At 39.9% G+C, this 26,147-nt stretch overlaps 1 protein-coding gene across 6 annotated transcripts in view; it reads left to right on the top strand.

Annotated features, from left to right (window-relative positions):
• The window catches only part of FKBP15 (FK506 binding protein 15), a 61,733-nt gene that overhangs the window by 13,354 nt on the left and 22,232 nt on the right, over nt 1-26,147 (top strand). For all 6 annotated transcript variants that reach the window (XM_018052619.1, XM_018052618.1, XM_018052617.1 and 3 more), the window contains exons 3-15: nt 4,013-4,097; nt 4,846-4,915; nt 9,142-9,216; nt 9,590-9,688; nt 11,563-11,712; nt 12,599-12,667; nt 14,671-14,817; nt 17,469-17,611; nt 18,171-18,228; nt 21,260-21,367; nt 23,552-23,654; nt 24,156-24,262; nt 25,744-25,858. In XM_018052619.1, coding sequence (XP_017908108.1) covers nt 4,013-4,097; nt 4,846-4,915; nt 9,142-9,216; nt 9,590-9,688; nt 11,563-11,712; nt 12,599-12,667; nt 14,671-14,817; nt 17,469-17,611; nt 18,171-18,228; nt 21,260-21,367; nt 23,552-23,654; nt 24,156-24,262; nt 25,744-25,858 — 1,329 coding nt within the window. The remainder of the gene's footprint in view (nt 1-4,012; nt 4,098-4,845; nt 4,916-9,141; nt 9,217-9,589; nt 9,689-11,562; nt 11,713-12,598; nt 12,668-14,670; nt 14,818-17,468; nt 17,612-18,170; nt 18,229-21,259; nt 21,368-23,551; nt 23,655-24,155; nt 24,263-25,743; nt 25,859-26,147) is intronic.

Genomic DNA, 26,147 nt, shown 5'->3' with positions numbered 1-26,147 from the left:
AGTTTTATATTCTATAGCGTCACATACATACAACTGGAAAGTACTGTTGTCGGTTTTTACAAAATAATAAGGAGAATAAGAACACCACAGACTAGGAAAATAAGCAAGCAATCTAAAAGAGGCAATTCATCAAAATCAAACAAAATAAACGGCCAATACAAATCTATAGAAAATGTTGAATTTCTGCTTCCCGGTAATCTATAAATGCTAATGAAAACAACCGTGAGATGGCATTCCCCTTTCCCTAAATGCCCCCCATCCCATTGATAAAGATTGAGAAAGCTTATCTCCTCTTGTTGGCAAGGATGCAAAGCTGGCATATTCATACTGCTAGTGGTATTTGTTTTGGAGATTCTTTTGAAGAGTATAAGGAAATGTGTATACTAAGTGAGAAAAGGAAATTGCCAAATCATATCATTAATGTTTTTTTTTAGAAAAGATGAAAAAGCTGACAAGTTTATGTATATAGAAACAGGGCTAGGAATAAATGCATCATACTATTGATGTTTATTTTTTGGTGGTGAGATTATAGATTGTTTTTATTTTCTTTGTGTGTTTCTGAATTTACCAAGTTTTCTACAGTATACATGTACTCTATATAAACAGAAAAAAATATGTCAATAGTGTTAATAAAATTCAGCTGATTAAATTTTAAAGATCTTATTGGCTATATTCAGCAGTTCATAAATTGAGTGGCATGAGATGGTAAAGCATCTGCCTGCAATGCGGGAGGCCTGGGTTCGATCCCTGGGTAACGCTGAAGAAACTGAAGTTGAACGGCTTTATGAAGACCTACAAGATCTTTTAGAACTAACACCAAAAAAAAGATGTCCTTTTCATTATAGGGGACTGGAATGCAAAAGTAGGAAGTCAAGAAACACCTGGAGTAACAGGCAAATTTGGCCTTGGAATGCGGAATGAAGCAGGGCAAAGACTAATAGAGTTTTGCCAAGAAAATGCACTGGTCATAGCAAACACCCTCTTTCAACAACACAAGAGAAGACTCTACACATGGACATCACCAGATGGTCAACACCGAAATTGGATTGATTATATTCTTTGCAGCCAAAGATGGAGAAGCTCTATACAGTCAACAAAAACAAGACCAGGAGCTGACTGGCTCAGATCATGAACTCCTTATTGCCAAATTCAGACTCAAATTGAAGAAAGTAGGGAAAACCGCTAGACCATTCAGGTATGACCTATATAAAATCTCTTATGATTCTACAGTGGAAGTGAGAAATAGATTTAAGGGTCTAGATCTGATAGCTAGAGTGCCTGATGAACTATGGAATGAGGTTCGTGACATTGTATAAGAGTCAGGGATCAAGACCATCCCCATGGAAAAGAAATGCAAAAAAGCAAAATGGCTGTCTGGGGAGGCTTACAAATAGCTGTGAAAAGAAGAGAAGCGAAAAGCAAAGGAGAAAAGGGAAGATATAAGCATCTGAATGCAGAGTTCCAAAGAATAGCAAGAAGAGATAAGAAAGCCTTCTTCAGTGATCAATGCAAAGAAATCGAGGAAAACAACAGAATGGGAAAGACTAGAGATCTCTTCAAGAAAATTAGAGATACCAAGGGAACGTTTCATGCAAAGATGGGCTCGATAAAGGACAGAAATGGTCTGGACTTAACAGAAGCAGAAGATATTAAGAAGAGGTGGCAAGAATACACGGAAGAACTGTACAAAAAAGATCTTCATGACCCAGATAATCATGATGATGTGATCACGAATCTAGAGCCAGACATCTTGGAATGTGAATTCAAGTGGGCCTTAGAAAGCATCACTACGAACAAAGCTAGTGGAGGTGATGGCATTCCAGTAGAGCTGTTTCAAATCCTGAAAGATAATGCTGTGAAAGTGCTGCACTCAATATGGCAGCAAATTTGGAAAACTCAGCAGTGGCCACAGGACTGGAAAAGGTCAGTTTTCATTCCAATTCCAAAGAAAGGCAATGCCAAAGAATGCTCAAACTACCGCACAATTGCACTCATCTCACATGCTAGTAAAGTAATGCTCAAAATTCTCCAAGCCAGACTTCAGCAATACATGAACTGTGAACTCCCTGATGTTCAAGCTGGTTTTAGGAAAGGCAGAGGAACCAGAGATCAAATTGCCAACATCCGCTGGATCATGGAAAAAGCAAGAGTTCCAGAAAAACCTCTATTTCTGCTTTATTGACTATGCCAAAGCCTTTGACTGTGTGGATCACAATCAACTATGGAAAATTCTGAAAGAGATGGGAATACCAGACCACCTAACCTGCCTCTTGAGAAATCTGTATGCAGGTCAGGAAGCAACAGTTAGAACTGGACATGGAACAACAGACTGGTTCCAAATAGGAAAAGGAGTCCATCAAGGCTGTATATTGTCACCCTGCTTATTTAACTTCTATGCAGAGTATATCATGAGAAACGCTGGACTGGAAGAAACACAAGCTGGAATCAAGATTGCTGGGAGAAATATCAATAACCTCAGATATGCAGATGACACCACCCTTATGGCAGAAAGTGAAGAGGAACTAAAAAGCCTCTTGATGAAGGTGAAAGAGGAGAGTGAAAAAGTTGGCTTAAAGCTCAACCTTCAGAAAATGGAGATCATGGCATCTGGTCCCATCACTTCATGGGAAATAGATGGGAAACAGTAGAAACAGTGTCAGACTTTATTTTGGGGGGGGCTCCAAAATCACTGCAGATGGTGACTGCAGCCATGAAATTAAAAGACGCTTACTCCTTGGAAGGAAAGTTATGACCAACCTAGATAGTATATTCGAAAGCAGAGACATTACTTTGCCAACTAAGGTCCACCTAGTCAAGGCTATGGTTTTTTCCTGTGGTCATGTATGGATGTGAGAGTTGGACAGTGAAGAAGGCTGAGCGCCGAAGAATTGATGCATTTGAACTGTGGTGTTGGAGAAGACTCTTGAGAGTCCCTTGGACTGCAAGGAGATCCAACCAGTCCATTCTGAAGGAGATCAACCCTGGGATTTCTTTGGAAGGAATGATGCTAACGCTGAAGCTCCAGTACTCTGGACACCTCATGAGAAGAGCTGACTCATTGGAAAAGACCCTGATGCTAGCAGAGATTGGGGGCAGGAGGAGAAGGGGACGACCGAGGATGAGATGGCTGAATGGCATCACGGACTTGATGGACGTGAGTCTGAGTGAACTCCAGGAGATGGTGATGGACAGGGAGGCCTGGCGTGCTGCGATTCATGGGGTCGTGGAGAGTCGTACACGACTGAGCAACTGAACTGTACTGAACTGATCAGATCATTCCTGATTGGTTTAAGATTCCATTTCTTGAAGAGCCAAAACTGTGATTACGTTGAATCTCTGTTTAGTGGATTGGAGCTTAGGCTCAGTGATTCCATTTTGGGCCTGTTGTCTTGTTTTTTAACAACAACGAAAAGAATCAAATGAGGATTCTTTTGAAAATAAGTTCTTAGCTGCTATGTCCACACCTGTGTTCTCACTGTTCCATCAGTGCGTTCCTGTGGTGGGTGTGCATATATGATTTCCTCTAAATGTACTAATTTAAATGTTAGTGTTGCTTTACTACTGTGAAAGTAAAGTTATGAATATAATCTCAGTATCAAAAATTTTCAACTCTGAAAGTAAAGGAAGGGGAAACAACTTCATTTTTACTAATTATCACTGTCAACATATTGAAAGGAGAAAAGAAAGTAATGGAACGTAATCTTGCTTTCTAGACAGTGCTGCTTGTCCAGCCCAAGGGTTTGTTTGGAATGGAGCCAGAATCCTGAGCGCTAGTCCTAGGCTTGCTACTGTCACCATGTAAGGTACTTGGGGCCTAGAGGCTCAGTCTCTTCATCCCCAGCCATTACCACAGGGGCCCTTTTGTGGATCAGATGAGGACAAAGGTTGTAAAAGCATTGTGACATCAACTGTAAGGTTAAAGAAGAATTTTGAAGCTGCTTTAATGGTTAAAAATCAGTTTCAAGCAAGAAATGAATGACAACTGTTGTTTTCTCCTTCATCTCTTCATCAGGGAATCAGGGGACACCAAAAACAGCGCCCACCACGACAGGCACTTCCACAGTGTTGGTTGCCACAGCAGTCCATGCCTATCGTTAGTAAGTAGCTGAGAAGGACCGCTTTCTGAAGTTGCTTGGGGCTGCGGGATAAGCTCCTGTCTTTTCACAATAGGCCTCTCTCTTCATTGCAAAATGGCTAGTCAGTCCTGCCGTAGACAAAGTATTAGTAATGCTTTTAATGTTTCAGTTGGGCAGTTCTGTACACAAAATTTTGAAGAGCCATCACCTTGTGTACTCTCTCTAGGAAGTGCTTATACCCTCAGCAGCAGCCTTTTTAAAAGTTCAGAGAAAGATCATGAACAGTAGATGTTTAAAGAGTAAAGAAGTTGTGTCAGAGCTTTAAATTATAAACTGTTGTCTGCCCTTTCCAGAGGCTGAATGACTAGATTCCCCACTTCTATAGTTCTTTTTAACAGTTACTTGACTTCCCTGGTGGCTCAGACGGTAAAGCGTCTGTCTACAATGTGGGAGACCCGGGTTCGATCCCTGGGTCGGGAAGATCCCCTGGAGAAGGAAATGGCAATCCACTCCAGGACTGTTGCCTGGAAAATCCCATGGACAGAGGAGCCTGGTAGGCTACAGCCCATGGGGTCGCAAAGAGTTGGACATGACTGAGCGACTTTACCTTTACCTTACCTTTACCTTTCATCTAATAAAGTCCATGCATTACAGTTGGTTACTATGTTTCTTAAATCTCTTTCATTCTTCCATTGGGAGATATATAATGTCTGAGCTGGATCTACTTATTTGAAGGAAATGTTAATACCTGTTTTTCTTTCTTCTGTAGCACAAATGGTCAATATGTAAAGCAGGGCAAATTTGGTGCTGCAGTCCTGGGAAATCACACAACCAGAGAGGTGAGAATGCCCCCTTGTCTCATGTATATTCAGGTGTCCCAAATCATACCAGTGAACTGGTTTTTATCGGGACTTGGCTTATATATCAGAGGATTAGAATGATTGTACTTAATATGAATTTTTAATGTTAGGTGTATAATGATATTTATAGTCACGTTTTGCTTACTGTTGTGCATTAAAACAAATTCAACCACTCAAATTCGTTAAGTTTGACCTTTGTGATATGGATCTAGCTTAAGAATTTGTAGAATCTTAGAGTCATTCATTTACCAAGGACATTCTTTTGTTAGGTAATGAGCAATGCTTAGAGTATGACCACTGTTTATCTTTTTTTTGTGTGTGTGTGTGTATCTTTTTGGTGAGTTGGACAGTTTATCACACAGCAAAATACTGATTTGAGTCAAAAAGATGTGATTAGAAGCCCAGAGACTGATTTCCTTGTGTAGATTATGTTCAATTCAATTCAGTTCAGTCCCTCAGTCTTGTCAGTTTGTGACCCCATGGACTGTAGCATGCCAGGCCTACCTGTCTATCACGAACTCCCAGAGCTTACCCAAACTCACGTCCATTGAGTTTGGGATCCAACATTCTCATCCTCTGTCGTCCCCTTCTCCTCCCGACTTCAGTCTTTCCCAGCATCAGGGTCTTTTCTGAGGAGTCAGTTCTTTGCATCAGGTGGCCAGGGTAGATTGTATCTAGCTTCAAATTCTTCTCCAGAAGGTTTTGAAGATTGTTAAAATACACATAGCAAACAATAGAATTTCAGAGGTCCAGATAACATGCAGTCCACATACCTCAGAAATTCTGAGATGCTGAGAGAGAAGATTACCTGTTCAGGGTAGCTGAAGTAATAGACAACACTCATGTATATGAAAAACAAAAAGCTTAATTTTGGAAATATACAAAACACGTGTGAAAACAGTGGGACTAGAATATCAGACACCCACATGTCCATTACTGAAGTCTGACAGTTATTAATCTTTTTCATCTCAACTCCAACCTGTCTTCCTGTTCTCCTGCTCAGATCATTTTGGATAAATCTCCAGCATACAGTTTTAGCTGGAAATATTTTAGTACATATGTCTGCAAGATAAAGATTTTAAAAACATAACCATTATTGCTCCTAAACAAAATCCACAATAATTCTTTGATCTCATGCACACTACCAGTTAGTATTCAGATTTCCCTGATTATCTGTTTTTTTCTTTTTAACAGTTACTTTCAACCTAATAGGGTCCATGCATTGCAGTTTGTTACTGTGTTCCTTAAATCTCTCATTCTCCCATTGGGAGATATATAATGTCTGATTGTCTCTCATTTTGTCATGTTAGCAGCCATTGTTGTTGGGTTTTTTTGGACCCACTAGGAGGCATGTGGGATCTTAGCCCCCTGACCAGGGATCAAACCTGCACCAACTGCAGTGGGAGCGTACAGCCTTAACCACTGGACCACCAGAGAAGTCCCTGTTACCAGCCATTGTTGATTATTATCTAACTTTGTTAATTCATTAGAGATTGCCATTTGGATTTTAAAAATCTGGTATTGGGACTGTGAGCTTCCCAGGTGACACTAGTGGTAGAGAACCTACCTGCTGACACAGGAGACTTAAAAGATGTGAGTCCCATCCCTGGCTTGGGAAGATCCCCTGGAGGAGAGTATGGCAACTCACTCCAGTATCCTTGCCTAGAGAATACCATGGACAGAGGAGCCTGATGGGCTGCCCAGTCCATAGGGTCGCACAGAGTTGGACATGACTAAAGTGACTTAGCACAGGCACACGGGGACCTCACCACCCTTCACTTCCAGATAGAAAGTCTTATGTTGTAGCAGGCAACAGTATAAAAAGACAAAGTGAAAAATTGTATTAGGGAGCTATGGAAATGATGAGGAGTAGATGAATTAAAATTCTGAGAGGAAAGAGGCAATGAGCTGAGCCTTTCCTTGCCTTGAGATCTTTGCTGATACTTAGGAGTAGACTAACCATCAAGTGTGTCCCAAGCAGAGACCACCAGGGAAAAAAGACATTGGCAAAAACTGAAGGCGCTCCAAACACAAGATGGTTTTTCCCCATGGGACGTTTGATGAACTGGGGTGTGGTGTGGAAGTCCGCAGACTATGCCAGAAAAGCAGAGGGAAAGATTGCCTTTGGCTCATAGGAGATAAAATCCGACTTAGGGTTGGGAAGCAACAACCTTCCTCTCAATACATGTGCTAGGTTTTGAACTTCATGGGGAAGAGACTAAAGAATCTCAGCTCAGAATCTCTGATGGGCAGAAAACTTCAGGACCAAAGAGTCAGAGGCCATCCAGGCTCTCAATCAAAAGCCTCCGTAGTTAGTGCTCAGGAATAGGGACAGCCCGGAAGTGAGCCAGCTCTTCATATACCTGTGATCCTTCCCTGAGCAGCTCAGTCTAATTGGATTGGCAAGAGGTGATCAGTCCCTGCTATATCTGCCTCACGTAGTATAAGAGAAGTCCTTTCTACTACATGATTATATATGAGCTTCTGTATCAGTCTCTCCCTCCCTTCTAGGGTTGAATTTTAACTTGTGTGTGTGTGTTGTAAATATGTATGAGACATAAAATTTACCATTTTAATCATTTTTAGCTATATAATTCAGTTGCATATATTGCGTTCACAGTATTGAGCAACCATCGTCACTCTTTCCACTTTTTTCATCGCCCCAAACAAAACCTGTAACCTTTAAGCAATAACTCCCCATCCCCTTTCCCTTATTCCCTGGTAACCCCTAATCTACTTTCTGTGTTGTTCAGTCCCTAAGTCGTATCTGACTCTTTTTGACCCCATGGACCACAGCATGCCAGGCTTCCCTGTCCCACACTATCATGAGTTTGCCTACTCTAGGTATTTCATATAACTGGAATGATAAAATATTTGTCTGGCTAATTTCACTTAGCAAAATGTTTTCAAGATTCATCCATGTTGTAGCATGTATCAGAAATTGGTTATTTTTATGGCTGAATAATATCTTATTGTATATATATATATATATATGACACATTTTTAATATTTATCCATTCATTATCTGCTGGACACTTAGTTGTTTCCACCTTTTGACTACTGTAAATAACAGTGCAGTGAACATTGATGTACAAGTGTATGTTTGAGTCCCTCTTTTCAGTTCTTTTGCATTTATACTAGGAGGGAAATTGCTGTGTCGTATGGCCATGAAATTAAAAGACGCTTACTTCTTGGAAGGAAAGTTATGACCAACCTAGATAGCATATTAAAAAGCAGAGACATTACTTTGTCAACAGAGTTCCATCTAGTCAAGGCTATGGTTTTTCCGGTAGTCATGTATGGATGTGAGAGTTGGACTATAAAGAAAGCTGCGTGCCAAAGAATTGATGCTTTTAAACTGTGGTGTTGGAAAAGACTCTTGAGAGTCCCTTGGACTACAAGGAGATCCAACCAGTCCATCCTAAAGGAGATCAGTCCTGGGTGTTCCTTGGAAGGACTGATGTTGAAGCTGAAACTCCAATACTTTGGCCACCTGATGTGAAGAGCTGACTCATTTGAAAAGACCCTGATGCTGGGAAAGATTGAGGGCAGGAGGAGAAAGGGACCACAGAGGATGAGATAGATGGTATCACCGACTCGATGGACATGGGTTTGGGTAGACCCCGGGAGTTGGTGATGGACAGGGAGGTCTGGCATGCTGTGGTTCATCGGATCGCAAAGAGTCGGATACAACTGAGGAACTGAACTGAACTGAACTGAATGGTGATTCCTTGTTTAGCTTTTCGAGGAACTGCTGAACTCTCTCTACAGCATGTATACCATTTTACATTTCCATAAGTGATATATGAGGGTTCCAAGTTTCTCCACTACCCTGCTAACACTTTGTTTTTTTCCTTTTTCTATAATAGCAATTCTAATAGGTGTGAACTGGTACCTTATTGTGGTTTTAATTTATATTTCCTTAATGCCTAATGATGTTGAACACCTTTTTTATGTACTTGTGGGCCATTTGCCTATCTCTTTAGTCACCCCTCATTCAAATAAAAACACCAACAAAATAAAGACATTGCTAATTACAGTTAAAAGAGTAGGGTCGAAATGAGGAGAGATTAAAGTAGATGGTGAGAAGATAAACTCTAAACTTTAATGGGTTAACTGAGGTTTGAGTTTTATACCTGCATGAAGCATGACCCCTGACATAACTTCTCTCTCTTTTTTTTCTGCCCGTCTATGCTTGAGTACAGTATAAGATTCTTCTTTATATCAGTCAGCAACAGCCAGTAACTGTTGCCAGGATTCATCTGAACTTTGAGCTGATGGTAAGGCTTTCCCTTTTGGAACCAGTAGCTCCTTTGGGACTGGTTTATAGGAAAGATGGGTCTGTGCATACCTGGTGGGAATTAGATCTACTATCTTCACTCTGGATTCTAGAGTGGGTATCTTTTTTTTTGGCTGTGCTTGTCAGGAAATTCCCCAAAGTGAATGTCTTAACAGAACCTCTCGGGAAGGTCTCTTGACTTTCTTCTGTGGACTAAGGAGTGATTGGTAGAGGATAGGAGGGAAGAAATAAGTTCCCTGGTAACTCTCCTTGGGTCCACCTGAGGCAAGGCCCTTCTCCGTGAGCTTAGGCAGTCACATGTATCCACTGTGCTGTCTGCTGTTGGGTTATCTCAACATTTCTCCTTTCTCCAGGTTCGGCCCAATAACTACAGCACCTTTTATGATGACCAGAGGCAAAACTGGTCCATCATGTTTGAGTCAGAGAAGGCTGCCGTGGAGTTCAATAAACAGGCAAGATTATTTTATTCTTTCTGTGAAGAGCCAAGCACTAGTCTGGATTTCCCTTGATTTTAAGAAGATATATGGAAAACTCATCACTTGCTATATCGTTAGTTACAAGCATTAAAAAACCCCACTAAATTCATCCCTTGAACTTATTGTATTTTAGGGAAATAATAAGAATACTTATTGCTTGAAAGGAGAAAGAAAAGGCTAAATACAAACATACCTTTAAACACGTCTCATAAATTATCTTAAGGAATACATACAACTATCTTTTTTAAGACATTATTTTAAAAGAATTTTTTAAAAGTTATTTCATTGTCATTATAGAAAATTTAGAAAAGCATTTTAAAGCATTCATAATCTTACTACCCAAAGTAATCACTGTTATCATGTGACATTTCTTTTTTTTTCTTATGTATAAGGTGTATATGTAGTTACAGTCCTTTCAGCATGCATGTGTATTCAGTAGCTCAGTCATGTCCGACTCTGCGACCCTGTGGACTGTAGCCCATCAGGCTTCTCTGTCTATGGAATTTTCCAGGAAAGAACACTGGAGTGTGTTGCCACTTCCTACTCCAGGGAATGTTCCCAACCCAGGGGCTGAACCCATGTCTCTTGCATTGGTCTCTGATTATTTCCTTAGGCTAGAAGAAGTGAAAGATGGAATCAAAGAGTTCATATATTTTTAGATTCTGTATAAATTGTACTATTTTACATCCATATCAGTTCTCTCACTATACCTTTGCCAACATTTATTTATTTTTGACTGTCCTGAGTCTTCGTTACTATGCTTGGACTTTCTCCAGTTGCAACAAGAAGGGGCTGCTTTCTAGTTGGAGAGCACAGGTTCTAGGGCGCTGAGGCTTCAGAAGTTCTGGTGCGAAGGCTCAGTGTTTGCAACTTACAGGCTCCACAGCTTGGGCTCAGTAGTTGTGGCACACAGACTCAGTTGCCCCTGGGCATGTGGGATCTTCCTGGAGCAGGGATCAAACCAGTGTCCCCTACGCTGCACGGCGGATTCTTAGCTACTGGACCACCATGGAAGCCCCTTAGCCAACATTTAGAATTATTATAGTCTTTTTTTTTCCTTCTTACTCTTATTTACTTGATAAAAAAATGACTTCTCATTGTTTTAGCTAGCATTTGTTTGATTGCAATAATGAAACTTTTTTTTTTAAAGAAAATGAGTAGCAAGTTTCTAAGGTATATATGTTCAAACATTGACTATAGAAAAATTATTCATAAAAATATGTTTGACTTCTTTATCTAGTATCTGAGCTAACATAATATGGGTACATCTGTAGGTGGTAGAGATGAATTCTAGGAATACATCATGGTTTTGTAAAGGGCCTTTATTTTGTTTCTTTAAATAGCCTTTTGACATTTTTTTAGATGCTCCCTTATCTTTCATAGGCTCCCAAACACTGAAGCAGTAAATTAGTATAGTAATGATCGCAAATGTTTATTGTGTATTTACTGTTATTTGCCCGGCATTGTGCCAAGTACTCTCCTTGTTCAGTCTAACCTAGGGTTCAGTTAGGTTCAGTCTAACCCTAGGAAATATGCAAAGCCTTTATCCCATCCTACAAAAAAAAACAAAACTCTGAAATAAGGTTCATAGGAGTTATGTTATTTGGCTGAGGTCACAGGTTAATAAGTGGCAGTGCCCAGATCTGTACTCAGACAATCAGACTCCAAAGCCATACTCTTAAGCACTTTGATTGCTGGCAAGATTACTGACTTCTGGATGGTTTGCTTCTAAACATGTAATTTGTTTTGTAAGTGGGTGCCACTGTTTGGAAAAGAGCAATTAGTAGTAACTGAGTGAGTCCTTAACTGAGCTTAAACTAGGTTCATGCTGCTTCGATTTCACCTCGCAGGTTTGCATTGCCAAGTGCAACAGCACCTCTTCCCTGGATTCAGTGCTGTCACAGGACCTTATTGTAGTGGAAGGCCCTGCTGTAGAAGTTGGAGATTCTTTAGAAGTGGCCTATACCAGCTGGCTCTTTCAGAATCACGTTCTGGGCCAGGTAAGAAAAAGTACCTTGCAAGTTCTTTTGTAATTTAAATAGCATGAGAGCTATTCAAATGTACAGTATATTACTGTGAATTGCTGCTGTTAGCAAATAGAAATCTTTTAGGAGCCTTGGTTTGACTTCTACCGCCGCTTTTGAGGCATAGCCATGAAATGCTAGTGTATAAAATCTGCTCGGTACCACTGTGTCTCTTCCTTAGAGCAAGTGGAAACTAGTTTGCACCAGTGTTATTTTTGGTAATTGTTCATGTGTACATCTTGTCCTCCTGTACCAATTTTAAATTTGAATAGATTCTTATGGGATTAGGCCTTAAACTTTTTAGACTTTCTTCACAGTTTTTTCTCTGTTTTTCTTATACTAGTGTGAATAGATTGGGCTTTGTTGTGTTTTTATATTATTAAGCCCTCAAAAGTAGTATGGTTTGATAAAAGGAGCTTTAGATTATAAGTCCAAAAATGTGGATTCAAGTCCCAATTTTATCCTAACTTGACTTTGTCAAATCATTTAAGCTCTTAATTTTTTTTTTCCCCCATGAGTTGAGCTTAGTTAGTAGGGCTCTATCTATTTTCTTGGCCAGATGGTTGTTCGCATCAAATGAGATAATTTATTTAAAAGTTCTTTATAGATTAAGATCATTTTAAATATGTGGTGGTAGAAGTTTATTTTTTTCTAAACCTGGAAATTCCTTGCCTCAGAGATACTCAGTGTGATAACACTTTTAGCCATGATGTGGTCCCTTTTTTTCAGGTCAGAAGTATTTTTCCGGTATATTTGACATTACCTATTTCAGAAGTACTATGCTATTCTGTGTTAAGTTGAACATCATAATGATTATTATTATTTGTGAAGTTGGCTGACATTTATTTTGATCAACTTTCAGGTTTTTGATTCCACTGCTAACAAAGATAAGCTTCTTCGCCTGAAATTGGGGTCAGGAAAAGTCATCAAGGTAAAGGCTTAACTGTGTTCTTGTAAGAGTTTATCAGTTGCAGTGTGCTTAATTTAGACTGAATTTTATGAAATTTCTAAGCTAGGTTTATTTTCTGAGACTCTTGAAAGGCTTGATTATAAAATACAGAAAAATGTGCTACGTTATCTGGATTTGAGAGCCTTTTCCCTGTGAGACAATATATTGGAGAAGGGTACATTTCTTTTTTGTGGTCCCTGCCTTTCATTTTTCATTCTGTAGTTCTGAGGGAACTATTAAATTCTTCCTTTTGCCTCCTTGGGAAAGAGATTAAATTGTTTCTTCTAGAGGTGTATCATTAATGAGTGATTCTGATCTGTCTGGGATGCTTCGATTCATGCTGGGAAGCAACTGCAACATAGCAGGAGGGACATTGGGATTGGAGTCCAAGGACCTGGGTTCACATTGTGAATTTCTTCTCTAGCAACTGTGGATGTATTTTATAAAGTAAAGATTATTTTACAAAACAGAAACAGACTCACAGACTTAAGAGAACAAATTTATAGTTGCCAGGGGTGATGAATGGGAGGAAAAGAGACAGGGAATTTGGGATCAACATGTACACTCTCCTGTTTAAAATGGATAACCAATAAAGTCCTATATAGCACAGGGAACTGTTGCCAGATCTTGGCTGTCTGTGCACTAGTGCCAAACAGAAATATGGAGACAGAGTTATAGCGAAGAAAAAAAGAGTGGCTTTGTTACTTTGCCAGGCAAAGGGGGAGTACAGTAGGCTAGCCCCTCAAGAACCTGTGCCCCCCTCCCTGGTGAATAGGGAGAGGTTATATAGTCAGGGTATAGGCTAAGGATCAAGGCAGTAACAATCTTCATTCCTTCCTCTGCACTGTTTCAAAAGGGTGGGGTTGCTGACCTGATTCGGGTGTGTGCAGGGTCTTAGGTCTCATCTCCTAATCTTGATGGGCCTCTCTGGGCTCTTTAACCTTGCCTCAGGTGGTTTCCTTGCTGCTTCTCCTTTGTTTCAGTCAGTTCAGGTCAAGAGAACTCAGAGGTCTTTTAGGCAGGGCCCTGTTCAGCTGCTCAGTGTTACCTGGCAACCTGGATGGGAGGGGAGTGAGGGAGAATGGGTGCCTGTATTTGTATGGCTGAGTCCCTTTGCTGTCCGCCCGAACCTACCACAACACTGTTTTTTGTTTCTTTTTCTTTTTAAAAAAAATCAATGTGGCTGTGCCAGATCTTAATTGCCACACGCAGGATCTAGTTCCCTGATGAGGGATTGAATCTGCGTTGGGAACGTGGAGTCTCAACCACTGGATCACCACTCACAACACTGTTAATTGGCTATACTCCGATATAAAATGAGAAGTTCTTTTTGTTTTTCTTTCTTTAGAAGTTTTTTTTAAAAAAAGAATGGTTTACACATGCGAGGTATCATTGTGTCAGGACATATTGATGCATTGTTAAGTACCCATTCATCCGTGTGGCAGAGTATTTTTCTCCATAGTTTTGTTAATGACTCCTTTTCCCAGAATCCTTTGGAAACTTTTTCCTGAAGATGATAGTAGTTGGGGCATGACACTTAACGCTAGACTGATCTAGTGTTGAATCTTGACTTAACAATGTACTAACTGATCTTGGGCTAGTTACCTTACCTTCTCAAGCCTCAGTTTTCTCTTCTGTAAAATGGGGCTATTGCTACTAACCTTATGAAGTTATTTTAGGAATTAAACAACATAGTGGAAGTAAAGCACTTACCAAAGTACTTAGAAAAAAGTGTGTTTAATAAATGATAGCTTTTCTTTCTCTTTTAATGCCGTTCTGTTCCTCCCAGTTTCTCTCATCATCTGAGATATTTCATTTAGCCCTGGATGTGCTGGCTTTGACAAGTCAGCTGAGAAGAAGTATTCTAGATGTTCTTATAACTGGTGTGTGGGAGCGGGGAACATAAACTGATGATCCTCTACTATGTTTTGTCTTATGAGAAGGTTTGTATCTGATGAACTTTTCCTCTTCTCTGATTCCTAAAGAGCTGGGAGGATGGAATGGTGGGCATGAGGAAAGGAGGGAAGCGGTTGCTTATCATCCCCCCAGCCTGCGCTTCTGGCTCTGAAGGGGTAATAGGATGGACTCCCTCAACAGACTCGATCCTGGTGTTCGAGGTGGAGATTAGGCGGGTGAGTGAAATTGTGCTGTGCTGTGTTTGATGAGTCCTCTTTGCTAGTGAGGTAAAATGAATAAATAAATGTGTTGGAAAAGATTCTGAAGATCTCGCTCTCTCTCTCTTTTTTTCTTTTAAGTAGAAATGGTATAGTTGGAAAGAACAACAGCTTTGGAATCTAAAGGCCAAAGTTTATGTCCTTCTTGGCTCTGTATTTATAGTCACTTCTCTTTTTATTTTTTCTGTAAAATAGTGATTCTTACCCAGCGTTCATACTTTTTGATTTAGTAATCCTGTGGCTACAAGTTTACCCTGTCAATATGTTTACATAAGTGTGCATGTATACCTGTGTGTAGATAGATAGCTAGAGACAGAGGCGTAGTTTTTTGCCACATTGTTTGTGATAGTGGAGAACTGGGAACAGCTTAAGTGTGTGTCATTATGAGACTGATTGAATTATGGTTTTTCAGGGGGTGGACATCTGTGTATTTCTTAAAGAATCTCGAAAATCTGTTTTTAAGTGAAAGATACAAGTTGCAGAACAGTATGGGTAGAATGATCTTGTGTGTGTATGTATCATATACAAATAAATATATATATATGCCTACCTATTCATATGAAATTTCTGGAGGCATTTAAAGAAATGTAGTGATTTTTCCTCTGGAGAATGGAAATGGAGTTCAGAAACTTTTACATTCTACCCTTTTGTACTATTTAAAGATTTTATTACAAATAATTTCTATGTTAGTCACTCAGTCGTGTCCCAACTCTTTGCTACCCCTGGACTATAGCTTGCCAGGCTCCTCTGACCATGGAATTCTCCAAGCAAGAATATTGGAGTGGGTAACCATTCCCTTCTCCAGGGGATCTTCCCAACCGAGGGATCAAACCCAAGTCTCTTGCATTGTAGGCAAATTCTTTACTGTCTGAGATATCAGGGAAGCCCAAATAAAGTTTATAGCAACTGTGGTTCATTAATGTTCCCCCTCCAACCCCTTGCCCCCTCACCCCAAAAAAGACTCTGTTTGCTTTACACGGTGATTATTAGGTCCAAATGTGATAGTGTTTGGGACTGTAAACTACAAAATACAATGCAAGTAGATACTATGGCCATCTTCATCGTGGCGTTATTCCTGCATTGTTTCTCAGTGATGCTTCCTACCCTTATCTCTGGTGGACATTTCAGCCCTCTTTGACTGACATGCTTCCAGCTGCCTTTTTCACAGCTTTTATATTCTGTCTCCATTTCCTTTGAGGACATCATGGCTGTGATAGATAACAAATCAATTTTAATCCATTAAGACTTTTTTGTAAACGTAAGAAAGAAATACCCTATTTTACCAATAATCAAAGAATTACAAATCGTTTGCTAAACTGACAAGGCTGGGGGAGTTCCCTGGTGGCCTAGTGGTTAGGATTCTGGGCTTTCACTGCCATGGCCTGGGTTCAGCCTCTGATTGGAGAACTGAGATCCTGCAAGCCGTGAGACATGGTGGAACAACAACAACAAAGCTGACGAGGGTGATAGAGAATGGCACTACCCAGTGGGACAAGAGTTTTGAGAAATGGACTTCCCTGGTGGCTCAGACGGTAAAGCGTCTGTCTACAATGCAGGAGACCTGGGTTCCATCCCTGGGTCGGGAAGATCCGCTGGAGAAGGAAATGTCACCCCACTCCAGTACTATTGCCTGGAAAATCCCATGGACAGAGGAGCCTGGTAGGCTACAGTCCATGGGGTCGCAAAGAGTCGGACGTGACTGAGTAACTTCACTTCACTTCACTTTGGAGTAGAAGGGCTTCCCAGGCGGTGCAGTAGTAAAGAATCAGCCTGCCAATGTAGGAGGGGCAGGAGACTTGGGTTTGATCCCCGGGGGTCAGGAAGATCCTCTGGAGTAGGAAATAGCCACCCGCTCCAGTATTCCTGCCTGGAAAATTCCATGGATGGAGGAGTCTGGTGGGTTACAGTCCAAAGAGTCAGACATGTCTGAGCAACTGAGCATACATATGGAGTATAAAAGTAGTTCACCCTTTATGGTGTGAAATTTAATGGTATATATCAAAAGTTTTAACAGTAAGTATAACTTTTACCCAGCAATTTAACTTCTGGGAATTTGTATTTTGGAAAAGATTATGTGCAAAGATACAGAAATAAAACTATTCATAGAAGTATTGTTTGTATGGAAGAAATTAGAAATAAACTGAATGTCCACCAAGTAGGAAATGATGAAATATATTTTGTGATAACATAGATATTTATGACTTCTGTCCCCAAAGTCCTTTGGAAACTTTTTCCTGTAGTTGATAGCAGTTAAGGGTATGACCTTTCAAGTTAGAAGTTAAAAAGGATATTGTTGATTAAGAATTTAGTTAACATTGAAATATTAACACGTTAATCAGTGAGTGAGTGAAGCAATATGGCCCCATTTTTGTAAAACACATACACATAATATAAATGTGAAATATTACATCTGAAATCCTTAATAGTTGAATTGCCAATAATTATCTTTTTTTTTCTTTTGGCTTGTCTCCATTTTCTCTTTTGCCTACCATGAGCAGGTAATGACTTTGTATGATGAAGAATAAGTAAGATGGAAGGAGAATGGAGGGGGAAGAGGGCTGTTTTTGTGGCCTGTTGGCCTACTCACCCTGTGGTTGGTCTTTCCCTAGGTCAAATTCGCTCGAGATCTTGGCTCTGATGGGCACAGTGTTGGCTCCCGGGGCTCTGCAGCCCCTTCTCCCGTCCCTGCTGCTGACAGCATCTCTGCGGACCCTGTTGTGTCACCCTCCGCATCGATGCCTTTCAAATTAGGGTGAGACACTGCAGTTGCATCAAGCTCTTTTATTGTCCATAAACATGATTCTTAGGGTAGTTCAGAAATAGGGATATATTAAGTTGGCCAAAAAGTTTGTTCAAGTTTGTCCATTGCATCATCTAGAAGAATCTGAATGAACTGCTGGACCAACGCACTAGCTGAAAACTGAAATAATTTTAAATAATTGAGGGGGGATAATGGGATAAAGGAAATGGGAAACATAATTGCTTCAGATTTTCTAACAAAGGATTAATATTCATAGTCTATAAAAGCACTAATTCAGATATAAAAGAATATCTGCTAAACTTTGGAGAAAGATTGGGCAAAAGCCATAAACACTTATCTCTAAGGATAAAATGTAAATTTCTCTGTTTGAATGGAAAATTGTTTATCTTCAGTAGCTTTCAGAAATTATGCGAACTACAGAACAGTTGAAATTCTATTTTACAGCTGTTAAATTATCAAACATCTTAAAAAACAGTGTTTATCCAGTATAATCTGGACTTGTGATTATAGATTTTGTTTTTATCTCAGGATATGTCTTATTTGCTTTCAGGGAGTCAGCTCTTCGTTCCAAATCTAACTCCCTTAGTGAACAGCTTACAGTAAATACAGTGAGTATATATGTATTATCTCCTTAACCTCAGTTTGCTAGGAAGGTTTCATGTGCCTCGGGTGTGGTAGGTTAGAGAAAAAAAAAAGAGAGAGAAATGTTGATTTAGGGTAGAAATCAGTGGTTACTTGATTCACTGTCCTTTACTTGGGAGTCAGTTTAAATTAGCTTGGGCTTCTGCATAGACCTGGATTCAAATCTTTATTCTTACAAACATGTGACCTTGAGAAAATTATCTAACTTCCCTGATCTTCAGTTTCTTCCTTATTAAAATGGAAATAATTCTCACAGCCCCTCTTTGTGATATGTTTTTGTGATATATTTATAAAGCTCTAAGCTCAGAGCCTACATAAAACATGTCTTTAGTAATCTCTCAAGATTTTTATGAGGTTTAATTACGTGTGTACGTGTGTATGTGTGTGTGCGTGCATGCGCTCAGTTGTATCTGACTCTTTGCGACCCTTTGGACTGTAGCCTGCTAGACTCCTCTGTCCATAAGATTTTTCAGGAAAGAATAGTGGAGCAGGTTGCCATTTCCTTCTCCAGGGGATCTTCAGTGCAGGGATTGAACCTGCATCTCCTGCATTGCAGCTGGGTTCTTTATCTGCTGAGCCAGAGCGGAAGCCCATGAGGTTTAAATGGAGTAATGCCTGTGGAGTTTCTAGTATTGTGTCTGGAATATTGTAAGAGCTTAGTTACCATTGCTTCTTGTTATCATAATTACTGCTAACACTACATGTCTTTATACTTTCATTTTCTCAGAGGAATTCTACACTAATTCCCCAGCTAGTTGGCTTTGTGGAGAAGGCGGTGGCACCCCACTTCAGTACTCTTGCCTGGAAAATCCCATGGACGGAGGAGCTTGGTGGGCTGCAGTCCATGGGGTCGCAAAGAGTCGGACATGACTGGGCAACTTCACTTTCACTTTTCACTTTCATGCATTGGAGAAGGAAATGGCAACCCACTCCAGTGTTCTTGCCTGGAGAATCCCAGGGGCGGGGGAGCCTGGTGGGCTGCTGTCTGTGGGGTCATACAGAGTCACAACTGAAGCGACTTAGCAGCAGTAGCAATTGGCTTTGAGCAGGTTGCTGGGCTTCTGTGTTTCCCAAACTTTGAGATAAGGAGACCAGCATATTGTTATAATAAACTTTGGATTTGAAGACCTTTGGGAGGATGTATACTGTGTTGGAGGCTGCCCTGCCTGCTCCATGAAGGCATCTGTTTGCTGCATGTGGATGGGATGATAGCTGAGGTGCTTCAAGTTCTAAAGCTTTGTAGCTTTCACCTGCCACATTAGGCTAACTGTGTGGACTGAAATGGATGATTAATTTCCCTCCAACTCTAGTTTACTTGTTTATATCCAGTCCAGAGTAGGAATTAATTAAGCAAATAATTGATCTGATATGTATAAAAAGTGATCTAAACCCAGAAGGTTAAGCCAAGGAATCAAGAAAATGGGAAAACAGTGTGAAATCTCAGATCTTTGAATGCCGACAGAATTGTTCAGTATTAGTTCTTTTGTACTCTCTAGACACAGCTACTTTTATCAATTATTTCTAAACTTCGGTAACTTTTGGTAAGTTAGTGGTCTACAATGTTTTTTTTTCCTTTCTTTTTTTGCAATTTTGTTTTTTTAATTGAGACAAGGTTCATATGACATAAAACTTAAACCATCTTTTTACATTGAAGTTTTTATTAAAAATTTTTTTATATGGACCATTTTTAAAGTCTTTATTGAATATGTTACAATATTTCTGTTTTTCATGTTTTGGTTTTTTACCTGCGAGGCATGTGGGGTCTTAGCTCCTCTACCAGGGATCAAACTTGTACCCCCTTCTTTGGAAGACAAAACCCAACCTAGACTGCCAGGGAATTTCCCAAGTTTTTATCTTTTGCTTTGAATATATAATTACATTCATAGGGCACAGTTAGCAAAACAATATAACAGGATATACATTGAGAAGACTTCATTCCTAACCCTTCCCTCATGTACCCTTGTTTCATTTCACGGCCCACCCCCCCCCCCCTCGCCCTGCACCTTGGGTAAATGCTTTTATTAGTTTCTTATGTTTTCCTTCAGTGTTTCTTTATGCAAATGCAAGCAAGTAGGAATGTATATTTTATTTCCTCCCTTTCACAAAAAATAGCATATGTATTACCTACCTTTTTATACTAACAGTGTCTTTCCATGTTAGTGCGTGGAAAACTTCCTCATTCTCTTTTATCTTTAGATCCCAGTGTTCCATTGTGTGGATATTGGTTTATATAATTAGTCCTCTTTTGAGGGATCTAACGTTTTTAGCTGATGTGCCTCCACTGTTAAAAAAAGATGAGCACACACTCTCAGTATATATTTGTTTACAAATTATATGAAGTGTTGTCCATCCCTGTAAGCAAGTTTAATGTCTTATGTATACAGTAGCTTGAGCAAGCTCTGGGAGATGGTGAAGGACAGGGGAGCCTGACTTGCTGCAGTCCATGGGGTCGCAAGAGAAACTGCTCTGAAAACTGCACTTTGAACCAGTTAATGAATACAGAGGCATCCAGCTCAGGGACTAGTATGTCATCAGTGCCAAGTCAGTGTTAAATGAACCTGAATTTAGAACGCAGAGTTCCTGTTTACCTCTCTCCCTACATCTCTTCTGAATGTTTACCTACTGAGTTGCTCTTGGGCTTTTGAGAAGGTGTTATTATCTAAAATGCCTCCCTCCCTTAATCTGTACTTGAGTTTTTCATCTGTAAAGTGAGAATACTTATGCCTGGTAAGGAGATTTGATTGAAATGAAGGAATACAGATGGAACCACTTTGTCCATTCCAACATGTAGGGAATTATTTTTTCTACTATCATTAATTGTGACCCATGTATGCTTCTAGGAAAGAAATCTTTAATTTTCATTTTATAGAAAAAGTGCTTTCAATAGAAGTGACAGGGGGACTTACTGAAAGATTTGACGTAAGAGTCAAAGACATAGAGTTGACTAAAGGTAATGAACCTTGATTACAGTGATTTTTGTCTTTCCTTTCCTTTTAGAATCCTGATACAGTCAAGGCCAAGTTGATCTCTCGGATGGCTAAAATGGGCCAGCCCATGCTGCCCATTCTTCCACCACAGCTGGATTCTAATGATTCAGAAATTGAAGTATGTCCCACTGGCTGTCTTAGAATGAATAGTGCAGATGTTGCTGTCTTCCTTTTTTTTTTTTTAATATTTATTTATTTGACTGCCCTGGGTCTGCAGCATGTGGGACGTACCCTGACCAGGGATTGAACCCTGGCCCCTTGCACTGGGAGTGCAGAGTCTTAGCCACTGGACCACCAGGGAGGTCCCTCTCTGTTCTTTTAATTGAAATTATTGCTTTTCCTGCCTCTAACCAGAATTGTTATTGAGAGAGCTTATAGTCAAAATGATACAGGTTGGTATTGGTACATGTGTTTCTCCTATAATTAGCACTTCCCCTGAGAAATGGAAGCAATTCTGTAAATCTGTCACAAGAACTGGGCGGTTTTAAGCAGTTACTTTAGTTTTCTACTGAAATCTCTATTGTTAGTAAAAATCAAACCTTTTAGACCTCATGATGCTCAACCCATAAAGAATGTTCAAGTCATATTTGTTGATTGAATTGCTTAGATTCTCTTGGGAAATGTTGATTTTTCAAGTTTAAAAATTTTATCTATCAAATTTTTCCCTTTGTTTTTTACTTTTGACAATATGCTTAGAAAGCTTTCTCACTTTCAGATATTGTTAACATTACATGTGTCTTTAAAATATTTATTATTATATATTTATATCTGTTATTTCATACTTAGTCCATCTGGAATTTGGTGAATGACAAGAAGTAACAATTCCAATTAAGTTCTTTAACCACTGGTTAATTCCTTATTGAATAAAATAATGCTTTCTCAACTGAATTGAAACACTTAACAGTGATTAATTTTTAGGATTCTTTGACATTGATGTACAGCAAAGCAAAGGTGATGGTCTTAAGAAAAAAATTCATGAACAGTTTTATTTTTTCATATTTTTATTTTATTTCTTCATGGAAAAGCTGTGTGCAGATTTAACATTTTAACAAAGATAAGATTTCTGGGACCTGTTATAGAATTGATTTTTGTCTGGGTTCTAGAAATGAAATTTGGGTGAGATAATATTCTCATTAAAATTTGTAAGTGCTACTTACTTATTATAGGGTAATTTAAATTAAAAAGAAGACATATTTAACAAAAAGGGCATTCTTTTTGTGTCATTTTATAATCAGATTTTTGAACTTAATATTATATCATGAACATTTATGTTAGTATCAGTAATATAAGAAAAAGAAATAAAGCAAAGCTTTATCACCTTTAAAGATAACCCAGCACTCTGTTATATTGATTTATCATAATTCCTTTCATTCTGTTGTTAGACGTTTAGGTTGATTTGTGTAATCATGTAAACCTGGGGTGCTTTTCCAGAAACGCATAATACATTTCTGAGAATTTCAGGAGATAAGAGGAAGTTCTAAAGTAAAAGAATGTCGAAGAGATTTCAGCCCTTGAACTACTGTAGCTTAGCAGATCACAGTCACTCACAGTCACTGTATATTGTGCCTCAAGTTTCTTGTTTCCTCATGTGAATCAGGAAGATGTCTATACATTAAGTTTGTTTAGACATTGTTTTTTTTTTGTTTGGCCACTTTGTGTGCCATACAGGATCTTAGTTCCTTGACTGGTGATTGAAGCCATGCTCCGTGCAATGTTAACTTTATTTAGAATTACAATAGGACCAGCATCGCTTTGCTTTTCTGAAGAAAAAGAATGATGGGAAAATACTCTAAAACTATATTGTCAAAAATAGCCTGGTAATGAGCACAGTGAATCCTACTGTGTGTGATTTTCTGTGAGTACCTTGAGGTCTGTGGAGGTTATTTGGCAGAAGAGAAAGGCTGCATTACTCCCTGGGGTTCCTTGTGAGAGGCCCTAATTCTGTGGAAGCAGACTAGGTCAGTCTTAAGGTAGCTGCTGGTTTGGAAAATGATTCATTATGGAGAGCAGTCACTCTAGCTGCTTCAGATAAAATAACATCATCAGTGTACACTGGAAATTTAACTATAATTATTTGAGATAACTTACAGGGAGAGAGATCCTACTCTGGTACATAATAGAGTGCCTTCCTCCCAGAGCCCATGCCTTAAATTCGTGCCTTTCTGCTTACCTTTCCTGCCTCTTTTTTTTTTTTTTTTGGTCTAAAACACTGGTCGTAAGCAGGTTTAGGGTGGACAGTCGGTCTCAGTCTTCAGCTAAGGACCCATAGATGTAATAACCAAAATGCTCGTGCCCGTTGTAGGATGTGAATGGTCCTCGAGGAGCTGGGCAGCCCTTGGTGACCCCATCCGTCCAGCCCTCTCTTCAGCCAGCCCATCCGGTGCTTCCACAGATGACCTCACAAGGTAAGGAATCCCTCTGAGGCTCTGTGGCCTTAAATTGAGTTGGTACCAAAATTATCATCACTGTACTCTAAAATGTTAGGCTGTATTGTTTTAGTACTGAGAACTGGACTAGAGTATAAAACTTCCCAGACTGTCCCTGGCTAGGGCATGGTCAGACCTGAGATGTGTTTGGTCTGCCTGCTGTGTCTTCTGCTGTGTCGCATTCTGTTTTGGAAACTGGCACTCAGCTGATGAGCCATCTCCCTGTGTGTAATTCTGCACTTCCTGTCAGCTGATGGGGTCATAGGTCTGAATCTCGTGCGCCCGAAAACACCCAGTTTCCTTTCACTAGCTCAGTAGGTTTAAATCCTACTTGCTGAGATCCAGGAGGTCTGGTTTTAGGAGAATTAGGTGAGACAAGTGGTCAAGTGTGAAGGGTGATGGTATGTAAGGTGATAGTCCGGACTTGTACCAAGAAGTGGGGAGTAGGTTTAACAGTGAAAACTTTTTGCTCTATCTTAGCACCTCAGCCATCTGTTTCTGGTCTCCAAACACCATCTGCTGCTTTGATGCAAGTTGCATCTCTTGATTCCCACTCAGCTGTATCTGGAAATGCCCAGTCCTTTCAGGTAACATTTTTTAACCATGTCAGTTATATGCTCTTATTTATTATTGTTCTGTTCAGTCTCTTTTTCTCTTTTTGCTCAGTTTGTACAGCAGCAGTTCCCCTCAGAGCTTTAAATTGTTCCCCTTCCTGAACCACCACTTTTTCATGTCTAAACAAGCAAAGGATTACCTGCTTTACAGGTTGTCAAGATTAAATGTGAGAACCAGCAAAACACCTGGTACAAGGCCTGACACATAGTGAAAGCCCAACTGATGTCTATTTCCCTTCCTTTTCACACATGTCTAATTTAGAGACATATATTCAAGTCTTTGTGTTTTTCTCTATCAAAGAGCTGATAGGCTAAGATTCTGCTCTACACTCAGTAGAATGGTTGTGGTGGAGGGGCAGTGGGGGAGGCTGTATACAAATACAGCTGAACTCGAATTGTTTAGTTATCCTCCAGAGATGAGCTCTTAAAAGTAGGGTTGTTATTTTTTTTTTTTCTGTTTTCATAGGAAGCAGTGGCAACAGCCTGTGTGCTTCTGCTGACAGTTTGCCAGGACAGTAGACTCTTTCTTTTGCCCAACACATTTGATGGATAAGACTTAACTCCCCATGATAAAAGACTCTTACTTCTTTGGTGATTCTTCCTGTCAGATGCAGGGGGGTGAGGGGGAAGGGGTCAGAGCAGTGGTGGTCAGGCAATGCCTCATTAGTAAGGGTGCATCAGAAATGAGGAAAGTCCTAGCTTGCCCTCTCTCACTCATGAATGGACCTAATGGAGAGTTCTATCTTGTATACTAAGATTCTTTTTTAGTAATGGAGGGGTAGTTATACCTGTCCCTGGAAATGAGCTGGATTTCCTTAATTCAAGGAAGAATAACCATCATTATTAAAATGACAACTGCTATTTATTGAACATTAATTGTCTTCCGGCACTTACTTACCAGGGAGTTAGGAACTTTAGCTATCTATCACTTCATTTAGCCCATACAACAACCATAAGAAGTGGTATTGTTATTTTCATTTAATTGTTGAGGTGACAGAGGCTCAGAGGAAAATGAGAGCGCTTGGTCATACAGATAAACATCAGAATCTAGCTAGGCAGAGGCATCCTTTGGAAACTAGTGGATTTAGTTTGGAATCAGAACGCCTCTTTTTTTACTTGAATGAAACCAAGTAGAGTTTGCTTAGTTTGACAATGTCTCAGACCATCTATTGGCCCAGTGGCTGAGGGATGAATTCCTACTGAATTAAATCATCACAAGAGGACTGGGGAGTAACCTGAGATGCCCATAGGGCATTAGTGACGGGCATCACTGAATTACATCATTCCTCTTCTGCTGCAGTTACTGTCCAATACCAAACCCTGGTCTATCCATCGCCAGCTTCAATATGTTTGAGTCTCCAACCAGTTTACCTACCTTATTCCATCAAAGGCAAACTAAGCAGAAAAGAGAGATGAATGTTTTGTAAACCGGCTGTAATTTGGCCTCTTCTCAGCCCTATGCAGGTGTGCAGGCCTACGCTTACCCCCAGGCACCAGCTGTTGCTTCCCAGCTGCAGCCCGTTCGGCCCTTGTACCCTGCACCACTCTCGCAGCCTCCTCATTTTCAAGGTAGGCATTTCCATCTTCTGCTCTTGCTGGGCTTCCCCGTCTCCCATCCTTTCTCATTTTGACTCCAGTAGATCTCTGCCCTTTTTGTCTTTTCTTTTTTAAGCAGCTTAGTTGAGGTATGACTTACATGCCATGGAGTTCACTAGTTTTTTTCCTTTCTTTTTAAAAATGTAATAAAGATTTATTTCTTGTGCATGCTACATATCCATTATGGGTAGGCTGGAAGTTGGGTCATGCCTGGTCATCAGTCTGGAAGGAGGTTCCTGGAGCAGGCACTCTCTGAAACCCT

The sequence above is a fragment of the Capra hircus genome, chromosome 8 (assembly GCF_001704415.2).
Source record: "Capra hircus breed San Clemente chromosome 8, ASM170441v1, whole genome shotgun sequence".
Taxonomy (NCBI): Eukaryota; Metazoa; Chordata; class Mammalia; order Artiodactyla; family Bovidae; genus Capra; species Capra hircus.
The sequence above is the reverse complement of the archived record's forward strand: the minus strand, read 5'-3'. Positions and strand labels throughout refer to the sequence as shown.